This window comes from Rhea americana, unplaced genomic scaffold (assembly GCF_003343005.1).
Source record: "Rhea americana isolate MKP2758 unplaced genomic scaffold, rheAme1 scaffold_359, whole genome shotgun sequence".
Taxonomy (NCBI): Eukaryota; Metazoa; Chordata; class Aves; order Rheiformes; family Rheidae; genus Rhea; species Rhea americana.
In genome coordinates, this window is record NW_028186489.1 from 300,255 (window position 1) to 316,998 (window position 16,744).

General features: G+C 41.2%; 1 protein-coding gene across 2 annotated transcripts; it reads left to right on the plus strand.

Moving 5' to 3' along the window:
• The first annotated feature begins 4,175 nt into the window (after positions 1-4,175).
• ELF5 (E74 like ETS transcription factor 5) lies at positions 4,176-16,744 on the plus strand. 2 transcript variants are annotated; one of them, XM_085312143.1, is made up of 6 exons: positions 4,176-4,299; positions 10,367-10,600; positions 12,889-12,939; positions 14,633-14,779; positions 15,725-15,920; positions 16,549-16,744. In XM_085312143.1, the coding sequence occupies exons 1-6, from the start codon at positions 4,176-4,178 to the stop codon at positions 16,643-16,645; spliced, it is 849 nt and encodes a 282-aa protein (XP_085168269.1). In that variant the 3' UTR covers positions 16,646-16,744. The 2 variants fall into 2 exon arrangements, with proteins under 2 accessions (XP_085168269.1, XP_085168270.1); XM_085312144.1 differs by having other exon boundaries at positions 14,711-14,779.

Here is a 16,744-nt window from a genome sequence, read left to right on the forward strand (position 1 = left end):
CTGTCTGTAAGGTGTTCCCTATATCACAGTCCTGCAGGTGGCTTTATTTCCAAAGCGCCGGGCTGTGCTGCTGTTAAAGCCTCCTGCTTCCCCTTGCTCCCACGACCTGCTTCTGGACTTAACTGCTGCAACAGGAGCAAGCGCCTACCTGCACGTAAGCTCCATTTCTTTATTGAAGTCACTGTTTTTAAACGAGCTGTAGGCTGCCAACGTGGTTTTGCTGTGAAGATTGATCAGGCACTGCACTGACATACTGCCTGCCGTTCTCATTTGTGCATCACTAATTTTCTCAGTGATAAACAATTGACTTTAGTTTAATGAATTAGTGGAGGAGACATGCATGAACTTCAACAAATGCATTCTAATAAATGAGCCTGTCTCATTAAATTAGAAGAAAATGTTTGTAATGTGACAGCCAATTAATTGCTTCTTCCAGCATGGCAGCAGCTCAAGTAAAACTAATACTGTAAAGCTTTACTGTTGTTTAAACAACTGCCGGCTCTTCCCCTTTCTTTCTCCTCAAAGTGTATTTAAGCAGATATGTATGTGTGTACACAAGCAGCACTAGCTAATAGTGAAAAATTATTTGAGRTCATCCAAACCTACATCCTGTTTGCATAGATTATTTGAAAAGAGACTACTTCTGCTAATGATATTAAGAATTAACATGATTTTCTGGAACATATATAGCTCTATGTGGGAGCAACAATATAAACTGCATACAGATAAAACAGGATTTCTCACTCCCAAAAGGCTTTTCTTGCCTGCCACAGCATGCGGCTGCGCCCTTTAATGGGAGCAAGGCTGGCAGCCTTGCCCCATGCCTGAGAGCGGGCACAGCAGCGGCTGAGTCTGCCTTTCCCTACACAAAATTAGTTTCCCAGCCTAGAAAAGCAAGCTTTGGTCACAATAAACTACAAAATCACAGATGTGCCTAGTTCTGAACCTTCCCCAAATCTGGTGGGTTTGGCTCTGTTTCTGACCCTGCATTGCTTGCAATAGGGTTCATATATCTTTCATACATCTTCCCAGGCATCATTTCACCTTGAGTAAATCTATTTTCAGCCTTGGAAAAATCATCATGAAAATTCACAAACAAGGCACTAAATCTAGCAATCTGTCATTACCATTCCACTAGCAATGATGCAAATAGTACTAGCTTTGTAATTTTCTAGAAAAATCTTACCTAGATGGAGACATAATTATAATCTTTTAAGGTAGCATATTCTTTTATCTAAGCAGTAACTATTTCCAGGTGATTTTTTCTCTATCCTAAAAAAGTCATCTGAGAAATAATTTGTACTGTAAAGTGAATGTGTTGCACTCATCTTCCTGTCTGTTTTTTGTTTGAATTTCTAGCAAAAATTAACTCTTAAAACCTGTGAAACTGTCAGATAGGAATTATTTTCTGCTGCCACACAGCAGAAATAAACAGTGAAATTCTGTCTCCTCTGATGGGAAAATTCTCACTGACCTGAGTAGGACTGGGATTTCATTCCAGATGTTTCTCTAAGTGAAAATTTAATATATGGGGAAGCAGGTATAGAGAGGTCCCAGATTTCTTCATTTTTAAGCATGAAAGATGCTCAGAATAGGGTGGGTTTTTTAGCAGTCAGTCTTAAAACAGTGCACTGACGTGATCTTGGGAGCAGTTCTACCCGTTCCTCCGAACGGCGGCTGGCTTTGGGGGTTATTTCTGCCCGCGGAGGTGGCAGCAGCGGGCGCTGGCGGGGGGCTGCCGCTCGCCGTGCTGCGGGAGCGGGGGCACGCCGAGCCGGGATCGCCTGCTCCGCACAGCCCGGGCCCCGTCCGCGCAGAAGCGGGGTGTCAGAGACCCCCGTTTGCCCCCGGCTTCTTCGCTGCTCTTCCGCGGTCCTCTGCTCAGGGCTGCTGCGTGTCTCCGTCCTGCCACCCTTCGGCGATTAGTGAGCGGTGAAATTCTTCCGCTGAAGTTCGTGAAAAAATTCCCGTGGATTTCAAGGGGACCAAAACTGCATCGAGATGTTTTCCTTCTGTGGGAAACAATTACTTTCTTTCACCTAAGTGATAAGCATGAATAGACCTCAATTTCCATATTTTTCTGAGAGACTTGGGACAGTTTACTTGCATTGTGGTAGAGAATCTTTGACTTATTGCTACCTGACACAGTGAATTTCAGGACTTCTGTATACAGTAGGCCAGCAACATCTCATTCAAGTATTGAAATTATGTATCAAAGCAATAAGAGAAAAAATAAATAAGCATTTTGTGCTTATTTACATTTGTATTACATTTGCAGCAGCCCAAAATTAATAAAAATGTCACTGTTTTTCACTTTCTAAATTGTTTGTGAATAGATATGACATTGGGTACCTTTTTCTGTGTGGTCCACTGAAGGAATAAAAAAATCCTATTGAGATCAACACAAATTCTAATATTAAATTCTGGTAATCCTCTTACAGCTGAGATAGGATTTGGTAGATTAATATGCTTCACTTCATATGAATTTTGTGAAATTCTGAATCACTCACAGAAGGTATGGTGCTCATCCAAAAGCACAATTATACCATATACATGTGTAAAGTATTTCACACTAAATCCTTCAGGAGCAATGCAGAAAGAATAGACTCTTTGAATACCTTGGCTGAATGATTAATAGTTTATGTTCTCATATGTTGCATTCATAATGATCTCATTAAGTGGAAATACGATGCTTTTGAAATACTACCTTCCCTCCATGTGACTTCCAGTTTGTCACAGGATTTCAGGAACATCCCAGATGTTTCCACATCCTCCACATCATCATTGTCTCATCTAGATGAAGATTAGAATTTCTTTCAAATCTGTAATTTATCCATGAAAATTTTTGAATCCTTCATATTTTTTTTAGAATATGCAGGTTTTTGAGCAATTATTGACCTTAAAATACCTAATATTGGACTAAATATACATCTTGTAGATCTTAAGACCATATTATCCTATTAACTGGCTCAAGTTTCTTTCTGCTAGAAATTGTCCAAGTTGGAATTAGCTATGAAAGGCAGAAGCAGCTTAGGTCTGAAGGTGAGCCAAAACTGGCTTGAGTGGTTTTGTCTAAAGTCTAAAAGGCAAGATCCAAAATCATGTCCACTGAGTTTGTATTTACGCATTCACTGTAGTTAATCCAAGAAACGATTCCTGTCTCTCCCAAATAGGAAAGCAGATGTGAACTAGAACCCAAAAAACTGTGAGTTTAAATTCTGCTTAATTCTTTCCTGCAGGTCTGCTAAACCAGTGTCATTTCTGCTAAACTGCATGTGGGAGGTTGAGGGTAGCACATTGTGAGCATCAGCTAAAAAGACCTGAGAAGTGTATGTGTGTGCAGACATGTGCAGATGGGTGTGCAAGCATGTGATATATGCAAAGAGAGCGCTATGGACTGATAATTCTCTTTTTCTGTACCTATTTTAGTTTATCTCAAATAACATGCTTTCCTCTACCTCTCTTCTCTTTCACTGTAGTGTTACCTGTTCTCAACTACTTTCTTCTTCAGTCATATCACCCTCTGTCCAAGAACCTTCTTCTCTGAAGCTTAGGCCCTCTGAAATGGTTTCCCAATTTTTCTCATGAATTCTCAATTTCTAATCTCTTTTGCAAATGCATTTTTCACTCAGACTTTGTTAAACTCCCTGCACTTCGGACTGGCTGACATCTGTGGCCAGTGTCTTATGGATATAGTGAACAACCTTATGGTGAGGATGATGTTTTCTTGCATGTTTGGGGACTTGATCAAAAAATTTTACCAGTGATCTCATTGAACCATAATGTTAACCCCAACCACATGTTTCTAAGTAGTTCATGAAGGAGCTTATACCCAATGTCATGTCTATTCAAAAACAATTTAGAAAGTCAAAATAGTGGCACGTCTACTAATTCTGAATTGCTGCAGAATGCAATACAAAATCCTCACTCATTTTTTATATGCATAAATTGCATTATCAAATCCCTAGGAACATGTCATTCTAACCTTTCAAATCTACATACGGATCTTGATCAGATGCATTCTTGCTGAATTTGTTAGTCCCTTCACTGCAGCTTTCAGGATCATCATTAACTTCCGTTGAAGTGACTATAGACAATAGTATATCATAGATCTATAATGTAGGTTCTCGATATTATCCTCTCATCTTCACATAATGTGTTAATATTTTAAGGTGATGCTGGATTCAGCAACTCACAGCACATTTCTATCAAACACAATGGTCTGTGATCCCCTGATGTCTTGGACAGAGTTATTTGGGACACCTGAAGATGATTATTCCAACTTTGATCATCAGACAGGTACGTAGATGGATTAAAAAGAATATGCAATGCCAAAAACTCGAGGCTAATTTGAATCTAAATTAGCTACAGATTGATCATGTAACAAAGAGCCTACAGATTTGGAGCCTGCAGCTGAGCTCACTGATACAGTCATTTTACATTAGTCTTACTGAAAATTTAAAGCATATAACCAGACACGCACGACAAAGGTGCACAGGTAGAGTAGTTTCAACTAGAGGCTTTAGCTGTTTGTATTTAGGTCATATTTTCACCTCACTCAGCAAGGCGATACATGTAATTCAAGCAGGAACTCTCAGATGACAGTATGGTTCAGTAAGAGGGGCAGGACAACGAGGACCTCAGGCTCTCCACTTCTTTTGTTTACCCCATCATTTGTCACTAAAATCATTCCCACCCTTTGGAACTGCAGCTATATAATGGAAAAGTAATTTAATTCAGTAGGTTTACAATTCCTTAAAAGCCTCCTCTGTAATGAATATGAATGACCAGATAAATACACACTTAGCTGGAGAGAATTAGGATTCTGAAAGCCACCAGAGACCTCTGTGGCTGTGGGAGTGCATTAGTAGTTCTGCAGGAGCAGTTCCCCAGCGGATTCTCCAACTGTACATGTGGAAACCCTACACTTCACAGGGCCTGTTGCCAGGCCAGGTCCCTGTTCAGGAATTTCAGTAAGCAATTCTCATTAGAAATCTTTTTCCTTCAAAACAGTTGGCTTAAATTCCCAAACAGTCCAGATATTCTTTTTCTCTGCACTCAAACTGAATCCTTCAGCAGGCTCTAAAAAGAAATGTAGCATAATCCACTGATACTACCGAGCCAGACTTGCGGTGAGAACTGGGCAAAATTTACATTTTCATGCAACATTTTTCTCCTACAAAGCTATTTTTGTTCCTTCAATGAGAACACTATTGATCTTACGGAAAAGACTCCTCCTGCCAGCACACAGTTTGAGTAATAAGGAACAGAACTTTCCACATAGCTTTTACTGGTGCTAATCCATGACCATCAAGGACTTAGTGTTTTGTTTCTATCTTGCTAAGTTTGTTCATTCAATGTTTTCTGCAACTTAGGAGGCAGAATACAAAGCTTTTTTTCAGCTAAATGGCTGTTTTTAAAGCCCTGCAGAAACTGAATTTTCATTTCAAAAAATTATATTGTTTTAGTATCAGTTTTCATTCCATCTTAGAAAGGAATTCTAAATTGCATTCAAAATGAAAGAAATCATAGAAAGTATTCTGTTTCAAATTTAAAAAATGCATTTTAAAATATCTAATATGACTCAATTCAATGTTAATTTTGGCTGAGCCAGAATAAATTCTTCCAGCTGTGCCTTGACTTTTATTATAGATTTCCATGTTACTCAACCCCCTTTCACCATCTTTACTAAAATTGCAGCGAAACTGAAATAATCTCAAGGGGAGTTCTGATATCAGCCGGTCAGCATTTGCCAGGGGCAAAGCAGTCCACCCCAGCCATTCTGACAACCTCTAGCATCCTTGTTTGCTGGTAACAGTATGTGGTCGGCGACTCAACAGTTGTGCAGCTCTGAATTCCTCCAGCAGAACAGCAGTGCAGCACACATTCCTCTTCCTTCCTTCCTTCCTTCCACAGCAACCCAGGAATACACTTGACATGTCTAGGACACATGAATAAAGTTATTACTGCAGTGTCGCCAGGATTGCCTAAGCAGTCCTAGAACAAGAAAGTCACTTACTCTGAAGCCAGGGAAGAAGGTAGATAAGTAAAATGACATTCAACCTACCCTTTCTTCTGGTCACTACAATATAATAAGCTTAAAGATAGTGATTCCTATGTTTTTCAAAAACCTATTTTGTACTTGCTGTAAATGAAGTGTAAACTCAAGTTTAAACTTCAGATGAAAAATGAATGACAAGACTGCCTAGAAAGAGACAGAAAAAGGACAGCGATACACAGGCTATTGCAGACTCAGCTCCTGCCTGCTTGCCAGGATGGTGCTAGGAAGGGCCCTAGCATTTTTATGTAAAAGCCTGAGGTAAGTTTCTAAAGCATTTTCTCTAAAAATGAGAAATTGTTCCTTTAAACCCAATCAGAGGCAGGACACTGCTTACAAGACCTTTGGTCTGGGACAGTACAGTCATTCTCAAGTTCCTATGAGCAGAACAACAGGGTTAGTCTGCCTCTATGGTTTCCATGTAAAATAGGAATAATTTCCATAATTTTCCATTTCAAAATGGAAATGACTTATGGTCATTTTACTGTTTTTATTTTCTGACAATCAGAGTATATCAGGATTTATATTTTTGGAACATCTCTATTTTTTCATACAAACTGGAAGAAGTTAAAAAAAAAAAGATATGCTAGAAATATTGTGTCATTTTCACTTCTCATCTTCATTTTCCAGTGCTGGATGAAAAAGACAAAACCACTAAGAAAATAATACAGAAAATGTATGAAAATTCTGGCTCCAAAAATTAAAACGTTATACTTAAATGATATATCCTTCCAGCTGATAGAAACGTGGGCCAAAATACGTAGGAACGATCCATCTGCCCAATACTAGAACTAGGTAATACGTAAGCAGACTGAGACGTGTCCATCCAGTTTTGCTGCGGCTGATAGCAGCGTTTGTTAGCACAGATACTACATCAGCTCGCCTGCGTATGCCGTGCAGAAATCAGTGCATCCGAGGAAAATCTTGACCCTTACTGACTTCCGCAGCTCTGCTTGTCGCTGCTGCTGCATCCAGTGCAGTCGGCAGTGTCATGTTAGCAGTGCGACCTTAGCTACGGGGTATAGATCAAGCCTGTGGATTGAAACAGTCTGCACAGCCTGGAAAACGAAGTCAGCAAATGACATTCCCTGAGGGCTGGATACCGGCCAGCACGAAAGGGTTAAAATACTCAGGCTCCAGGAGAGGGGCGATGGATAGTCAATGCGATGGAAAGGGAGGTAGAATCACCTGAGACAGTGGAAAGGGCAAGGAAAGAGTCTGAATTCTGTGCTCTCCTCCCCACCCTCAGCTGCCCACCATCCTCCTTCCAGGTCACCTCCTTGTCTGCCTTCAGGCTGTGGTTTCAGGCACACTTCTGGCACGTTCCTGCCTCTGAGGGGTTTATCTGCCCCCACCTTACTTTACTGGGTAGCTTTTCTTTCCCCTTATGGTTTTGTACAGTGGTACAAAATTCTAGCTGGGCTTTTCTTTCTCGCTAAAACAAAACCTGGAAATGTTTCACAGAGGCTGCGTCTTATGGGTGATCTTTTCTTCCACCGCAGCATTCAAAGTGGCGTAATACTTTGGTCACGTCATCGTCTAGGAGATGGGAAAGCTCTCCTGCAAGCTGAACTATGGTAGAAGAAACGAAAGGCAAGAGCCCATGCACGTGCCAGGCCTTGGTGTCTGCACCTCTTCAACACTCATTATATACACATCAGCATTTTATGGGGCCCTGGAATATTCCAAAAAATATTATCCTTTCCAAAGCCAAAGCAAACGGAAACTAGTCCAGAAGAGAGCAGTTCCACGAAAGAAACCTGCTGTGGCATTTACGTTGCCAGCCAGCCGGTATTTATCAGAGTCAAGTCCAAGTTTCAGGACCAATGGCCAAAGTATTTCAAAGTTAGTCACTGTACCTGTGGAACAGCAGAATAAATAGCTCTGCTTGTCTCTAATGTTGCCTTAAGATGGAAAAAACAGCACGGAAACACTCTTCCAGGGAGAAAAATAAAGCAGTGACCTTGCCCCTCGGCAGCACAGCGTGCACAAGAGCAGCAGAAGGGTCCGGGCGGCAGCCCAGGAGGCCCCGCTGGGATTCCTGCAGAGCTCAGAGCTCAGGCCTGACTTTAGACCTTTTTTTTTTTTTTCTTTTTCTTTTTTTTTCCTGATGGAAGCCCTGTGAGCCTGGTGCTTCCAGCACCCCCGTTCGCCCGCGAGGAAGCCTGCAGACTCTGGCACAGCCAGGTGCTTGCAGTTCGCAGGGCTCGCAGAAGCCGATCCAAAGTCGAGCTGATCCAATTTCTCTTTTATATAAGGACTTGAGTAAAGTCCTTATCTGAATAAAATGGCAGATTCAAATGTCCTCAAGCCGTGGGGCCCCAGAGCCAGACCCTGATCTTCTGCCCACGTCTTTGCTTCTCTAAGATGTCCTGGTAGCATCTCCGAATTTAAAACACAGCACTCAGTATTCCATTAATTCTGTGTGTGCATAAAGATGAAGATATTTATAGCATGAGAGTGATTCATGAAAGCAACCAGAAGTTCCCCTGTAAACTTCTGGAGCTTATAATTAGAAGTTTTAATTATTTTGAGAAGCCCATGTAGGATGCAAGATCTGTATTTCAGCTATTCTGTCACAATTTGAAACCCTGTGAATTAATTTTACAGTGGAAACCCATCCAGCCTATTTGCATCACTTTGCACTCTGAACTGGCTGTCTAGGCAAACGATAGGTACCATTCACTCTGCTTGCAGTGCTATCAGAGCCTGTTTTGAATTACAATTTCATATCAACAGTGCCTAAAATAAAATGTCCAAGATTCATTTGAAAATGAAATAATAAATAATGGATGGCTGGACTAAGAAACTGTGAAATATAAGTCGAATATAATGCTGTGAGATATAAAAATAAACTGTTTTTGATTTCTTTATGCTAGCCTCATTCGCACAATAGTTCATTGCCTTTCCATTGCTATTTACCGTTCTGTAACCGGGGCCATTCCACGGATATAATGAATAATACAGGCAAAATATTCAAAAATCGAACCAGACTCTTGAAAGCTACTAAAGCAATACTGGTTCAAGGCTAGGATTTCTGTAGCTGCTTAAGAATTTCATCCGAGAGAAATTACCAGCCTTCGTTAGGAATTCTAAAGTAAAGGAAGCCAATTGCGTAGTGACTTCGGCAACGAGTGAGCACAAGAGGCAGACTCGTGTTCTGCTTTCTCTGAGCTTGATCCCAGTGGATACAGAAAGGGCAGTTCAGTTGTTCTGGCATCGGTTGCAACTCTTCCCATCGCCCAAAAAACGTAAGCTGCACACACACAGGCATCTGACTGGAGGCGATGGCGAGATCAGACCTGTGCACGTATGCAACAATATGCTTTACAGAGAGCAAAAGCAGATTTTTAGGGAGAGCACCCCTCACTATATGCCCAACCAGCTTCCATAGGACGGGTTTTGGAGTCCAAAGAAAAAAAAATCTTTGAACCACAGACCATGCTTGTTAGCTGCAGCGTATAGATTTATCACTCCAGGTATAGATTTTACATCAGAAGTAGTTAAAATATATTCTTCTAGAAAACTTTTTAAAATGTGTACTACAATTACATACACATTTCTATGCATTTCCCTCATAACTGCATTGCTGAGGAGAGAAGCCTGTTTAAAAATTAGGTGTTTAATGGTGAAACTGTTTTAGGTTATAATTTCCTGAAGGTTTTACTCAGAAATGTTTCTTACTTTTCCTCTTGTTTTCTGAATGATAAAAGTGTTAGGAGTAATATAGTTTTTAGTTTCTAACCCAATACAAAATATCTCCCATCACAACATTAACAATTTTAATTTAGATGAAAGGAGTGAAATAATCTGCTGGGATTATAATAAAAATAAACGAATAAATGAATAGCATTTACCCATGTGCTACAGGGTGGTGTTAGGTTTCACTGAATGACCCCTGTGTAGCACTTTGGCACAGAGCTCTCAGGGTTATTCCAGTTTAGGAACCCATTTTTATCACAGCATTCTAAATTCGCACAAACTCTGCGCTCTGCCCTCTTTTTCTTCTGTTTTGAAGAACATTTTTGAATTACCAGTTTGAGCGGTGTGCTGTCTTTTCTTGTCCATGCAAGTAGTTTTTCTTGATATGATGCCCGACACAGCAATTACTAACAATATTTGAAATACAAAAGGCTGAGCCTATACTAGAGAGCAAAACAGAAGAAGCAGGGCTTGATGTCCTCTAAAGGAATAAGGAAGCTGGCAATCAGAATAAGGAAGAGAGGGTGATTTTGCTTGAAACAGGCTTATTCAAATGAAGCGTACAATGCATGGCAATGTTCCTCTTTCTTGTCAAATATATTGCAGATTCTGATCCTTTCTGGACATCCATTCACCCAGAAAACTGGAGTAGGCACAATGTCTGTGAATGGTTACAGTTTTGCTGTGACCAGTACAAACTAGATGCCAACTGCATTTCCTTTCCCCACTTTAATATCAACGGCTTACAGCTGTGCAACATGACGCAGGAGGAGTTCCTAGATGCTGCAGGCTCTTGTGGCGAATACTTGTATTTCATCTTACAGAATATCAGGACGCACGGTTAGTGTTCCAGCAATCAAATGCAAAACAAAAAGTGTTGCGTTTTTGTGTGAATTTCGTGCTAGCGGAGCCGCGAGCGTTGGAGGAAGGCAGAACGCAGAGAGCACCTCGATACCGCGTTGAGGAGCGCGCAGGAACGCGGCAGGCAAAGACAAGGTCCGTGGGGCTCCGGGCCCCCAGCCACGGGCAGGCCAGGCTCAGCGCCATGAGCCACGCTGGTCACCAGGCAGACTTCAGGACTGCTCCTTCTTTGGCCTTTCTACTCAAACCCGTCAACTTGCAACATCTGGGGGAGGTTTTTATCCAGACTGTATGTAGAAAGACGTAACACACAGTTATTTTTTAACTCAGAAAAACTGAAGGTTGCTCTGCCTCTCAGAAAGTAAGAGAGGAGTTTTGTACAATGGGGTTGTTATTACTGCAGTGCCATGGTAGACTTAAATGCAAACAGCTTCACTATTTTCAACCCCGTCTTGGAAGACTTATTACTACTTAAATGAATTCAGGTTCAGAAAAACTCTAAGCTATAGATGATTTTGTCTAAATGAAACAGAAGTGAAATTTCTGCTACAGGTAGCCTTTTTATATATTCATTACTTGCCACAGCTTTAACAGTGTATGTACCAAACTAGGGTAATTCCCCTGAGGTCCACTGTGTTGATACGAGCAAAAGAGTTTCCGTTAAGCAGGGAAATTCAGGTCATTTCCCTAAACCTTAACAGAAGAAAAATTGAGGAGCATTTTAGCTGCTTGATTCAAATCTGCTCTGGCCCGGGGGAATATTTGAACAAACTGGAGCTGCCATAGGGCTGCTAGGGAAGGAGGAATGGCATAAGTACACTGATGCTCCCTGGCTGCTCAAGCGGATCCTGGAGAACCACAGGGAACTGACACTGCCAACAGCTCCTGATCACCAGCAGCCACTGGGTCACCGCACGCAGGAGCATTGCTGTCCTTCGGTCTTCCCCCACGTACCCCTAGACTGCCCACAGTGAGGGGAAGACATTCACACCTGGGAGATGAGCAGCAGAGATAAGGAAGGGAGAAAGTAGCAACAGGAGCTCCTCCTAAGGGGGGAGGCACAGCAGATGTGGGAGGAGAAAACTGGAGACAGGACAGTGCAGAAGGAAATCCTGGACGGTTCGTATCAAAGTGCATCAGGGCTGTGCAGTGAATGAGGCTTGTCTTGAGGACAGACAAAATTGGGAGAGACGAGCAAGACTAGAGACTGCCAGAAGAACAAAATGACCCTACATTTTACAGTGGCAACCGCTGTTCTTTAAGACTGACAGCCTTCTCCATCTACCACCCAGTGTTCATGCATCATGTCAGACAAGTCATTCAGAAGAAGATTAGTAGATGCAGACGATAAGATACTATTAAAGGAATACAGAGCCAGGAGGAAAGCTTATTACGAAAATTAATATTTTGTTTTCAGTGCAGAGATTGGGCAGTTGGCAGTAAATGAAATGTGATAGACTATACCAGTTCACCCTATGCATTGCATAAGGCAATGGTCCTGTAAGAAGGGCAATATGTGGTCCATTAGTACAAGACTTTACCGTAACACACTTAAGCAAAGGGCCAAATTATGGCTGCACAGACGGGTTTAATTCCATCATTTTTCCAATTTTGTGCACTGGACTCTGCAACATGAATTAAGTTCCTTGAATGTAGATTTGTTTGTGCAATGCATTTAATTGCATGCTGTAAATGTAATGACTCATTCACAAAGGTGACACTGTCCTGCTGATGCAGACAAGTTCTAGCCCTGTGAACATCTGATTTCCAGCAACAGAGATGATCTTTATTTGGGGGAAGGAGGCAGGAAAGACTGCAGGAGTAGTTTTAAAGGAGATAAGGGGTTGCATGAGGAGGGACTGATCTAAGTATAAGGAAGTGGAGAAAATGCAATAGAGATGACAACAAAAGCAAAATGTGAAGGGACCAGAGGGAAAGGAAACTTGGTACACGAGGAACAAGTGAGCTTGGGTGATGTGAGCAGAGACGCACAGACTCAAATGATACAAGGAGTGAGGAAAAAAAAACAAAGAATAAAAATAAACAGATGTAGTCAGATCAAGGGAAGGGACAAATCATTTTAGCAGCAAATAAATTGAAAATTGTTTTCACGGTTCTATATCCGCATTTTCTATAATTTCTGTTTAAAGCTATATTCACAAACAGTTATGGAATAAGGCAGAACTTTGCTTTAAATTTCAGTTGAGAAGTCATTTCACAGATTGCGAAGAAAAGAACTAACAGTGGGTTATGTTTTTCTCCTATAGGCATCTCCTTTTTCACTGGTGCAGGAGAAACAAAGCCATCTATCAAGAACTGTAAGTAAACTTGTTTGTACACAATAAGCTCCATTCAACAGGAGACACACAGTGTATTCAAAGATTAGCAATATTTGGCAGTTCAAGAGAGTTCTACAAATGAAAAAAATCCAGACCATTTGCTTCCACTCTAATGCTTTTACCGAAATCCCTGCAGTATGCAGTATGCAGGATTAGCATAAAGATAAATAAAGATTAGCAGAGATCCCAACATTTTTGATTAGCAGAGATCCCAACATTTTTGAATTGGTGTTTTCAAGGGAAGCAGGATCCCTTGAGCCTTGCAGTTTCACTGAGGAGCAAAGCACTGAGCAGTGCAAAGCTTGTTCTTCAGTGCGGAGATTCCCAGAGGCTGGAAACGTGGCTCAATCCCCGTGAGAATACTTTGAGTTTTTGAGGGAGGTGGTACGGCTACCACGCAGTTACAGCTACAGGCCCTCTACCATCCTAGACAAAAGGCAGCTGACCTGGCAGTTTTTCTACTGAAGAGGGATGTGGATAAGCTAGGAAGAAATCAGATGTCTGACTACCTCTAAGTGCAAGCAGAATATTCTGTAATCAAAATCAGTCAATTCTGACTATCACCAGCTCTAATAATCTAATAACTCTCAGCCAGTTCTGAGAAACTGGTGTTTCTGGCTACATTTACTAGTGCTTCACAACAGGATTCAGGCAATGTGGGATATGCCCTTGGTCAAATCCTTCAGCTGGTAAAAGAATACTGAACAAATTCATTGACATGACGGAGTCCTGCCCAAAGATGCAGTTAAAAAAAGCATCCTGCAGGGTAGTGTCTTGCTGCTGGTTAGAGATGCAGCACTGGCTCTCTCTGAAACTCTAGCTGATGCTCTTTTGGACCAGCAGCAGACTCTGTATATGCTATGAAACCTTCATAACTAAAAGCATGATCCCTTCAGCATCAGATATCCTTGCATGTACTTAGATAGCTTGCTTCCACCTATTTAGTGCTTATTATGGTTTGACATGCATCAAAATAAATTCCTGGAGTCAGCTCTCAAAAACATAAACACAATGGCATATAACAATGTAAAACTGTGGCCCATCTTCACAGAAGTCCTGCCACTTTGCTATTTTTAGGCCAATACTATTTATCCGGTGAAGTAAATATGTGGGTCTTCACTGCTTAATCCTCTCATGGGATTGCACCTTTCTCACTAAGTGTGTACTAAGCGGATAACATTTCTTGTAAGGGGTAGACCCCGTATTAGTGTTGTTAGCAGTCTCTGATAACCCTTCCAGCTGTGGTCATTCAATGTCCTCTTCTAATTGCTCTTTGCTCCACCACAGTATTGAGACAAACACTTTTGAAATATTGATACAAGCACTGATAATTTCTGCAAGGACATGGTCAAATCTCACCACCGTCTACTGAAGCAGTGCTTTGGCCTTTCTGAACCACTGTACAGCACTAAGCCAAGAAATCTTCAGACCGTACATCACAGAGGGGTATAGCTCATCCATGCGCACCACGCTCCAAACAACAGAGCCCACAGAATCCAGATATTTTTAGCAGAACATTGACAAAAATGTCGTCGTTTTGTCGTGCTGCGAGCCATACTATCATGTGTTAATTATTTACTTGGGTTTACCTTTGTGCTAGAGCTTTATTAAAGAGACAAAGTTAGGAGCTCACATACCCTCCTTGACTTAATGTTGCATGGCATTTGAATAGGTGACCTTTTGACCAAGTTGCCACCAGACTCGGGAGTACCTCCTTCACTTCTCACGTTATTCTGCAGTTCAGTGCCAGCCAGTGACAAGGCATGCATGAAGGCAGGTGGCTTCATCGGCCAGGAATGTCACGGTCATGGTAGAACAAGTAAGTACGTATCAGAAACTCAGAACTGTTCTTAAGAAGATTACACCAGCCATGTTGCTCTAAATTTCCAGCTCCATGTGATTATGAAAATAAACTTCAATGATACCACAAATAAAGGAAATTTCATTGAGGTTTGGCTTTTAAGTGCTGCCAACTCTTATGATTTTATCATGAGACTTGAGGCACCTGCAGTTTCTCTTAAAGCCACATTACCTATTAAAAGTGCTCCTAGCCACCTTATTTCCAGAAAATATAAGCTGAAAATAACCTAAAAGTAGAAAACAAACAGATATTGTTACAATTTTCATTATTCTTAAATTTGTCTCAGGACATCAGTGGTCATGGTTTTCAAAATGCTTGAGGTCAGTGTTGTGATTCAACATTCACTGAATCCCCAGCACCTCATCCATGGCACATCCGAGGCTCAAGCAAGTCTCCGAACTGAGCTGAAGCACTCGAGAGAAGTGTCTAGCAACGATGGGAAACAGGCACTGCGGTTGCTCATACCATTGTCTCATTTTCAGTCAATCCAATGCTCGTTACAATCTTTCATTCAAAACATTTCAAAGGAACTTGAAAATCACTACAAAAACTTCAACTTAGGTAGCTTGTGGAAGTGTTTGGTGATCAGTGAAACTGACTCTCTGAATGGGATAACAAAAACTTTGCAAGACTAAAATTCAGTAGTTTCTAGAGCAAAAAGCAAATTCTAGCATCAGCTGTGTCTGCAAGGTCCTGATTTATTTTTTTTTCTGGAGCAGGTGATTTAAGTTTACTTAGAGTTAGCAGCAACATACTAAAATTTTGAAAGTTAAATTAAGATAATGTAATCAGTTAATCAGTTGACTACCTGGTGACAAAATGTACTGTAAGTATAATTCTGCCATAGTACTTCATCATGAATAAGAAAAAGCCTGTTTAATAGCTGTCTTCTTCCTGTTCAAGACCTGCAGAGTTCTCATTTGTGGGAATTTGTAAGAGACCTTCTCCTTTCTCCTGAAGAAAATAGTGGCATTCTCGAGTGGGAGGACAGGGGACAAGGCATTTTTCGGGTTGTTAAATCAGAAGCTCTGGCGAAGATGTGGGGACAAAGGAAGAAAAATGACAGAATGACATACGAAAAATTGAGCAGAGCTCTCCGGTGAGTTAACAGGTGGAAAATTCCCTCATTTCAAGTGATTTGTATTTCAGCATGCATTTCTTATAGCTATCCTGAAAACTTGGATTGAGAGTTCTTCGGTATTTTCTTCCGGTTTATTTCTACAGGTCATGAGACAGACCCTGGTCTCCCTTGCTCCCAGATAGGATCTTCGGGCTCAGTACCAACTGGTATGGAGCTGTAACTCTAGTGAAAGCAGCAAAGCTATCCCAGTGCACCTCAGCAGATAATTTGTACTACGATTCTTGCAAAATGATGATTTTTTTTCTTTTTTTTTCCCTTCCTCTAGCAGTAACACTAGCAGTTCCTTCTGATTTGTGGTAATCTTGGAGGGGAAAAAAAATGACTAGCCAAAGAGAATGTCCCTGGCTCTTTCTGAAACAGCAAAAGATGTGATCCAAAGGCTCTGGCGGAAGTTTAAATCTTTTTAAACCCACAACAGTGATTTAGCAGAGAGAAAGGAGCTCTCTGACTAGAAATAACCCATTGGTTCATGTGTTGTTTTCCTGCTGTGAAGTCCACCTAAAGAATTCCTGTCACTTGAGTTCTGCTACTACATTCTTCTTCTTCTTTCTTTCTTTTTTTTTTTTTTTTTCCTTTTTCATTGCAGATACTATTATAAAACTGGAATTTTGGAAAGAGTGGACAGAAGGCTGGTGTACAAGTTTGGAAAGAATGCCCATGGATGGCAGGAGAACAAGATATGAACTGCTCTGTGCCTCAGCCTCGGCACAAAACCCACCACAGATGTAGTCCAGCTGCAATGGACACTTAGGAGAGAGATTTTCCTTCCCCTCTCTCCTCTC

Coding starts and splice junctions, on each gene's coding strand:
- ELF5 (XM_085312143.1), top strand. CDS start 4,176: ATGCTGGATTCAGCAACTCACAGCACATTTCTATCAAACACAATGGTC. Junction 4,300..10,366: donor CAACTTTGATCATCAGACAG/GTACGTAGATGG, acceptor AATATATTGCAG/ATTCTGATCCTTTCTGGACA. Junction 12,940..14,632: donor AAAGCCATCTATCAAGAACT/GTAAGTAAACTT, acceptor GCATTTGAATAG/GTGACCTTTTGACCAAGTTG.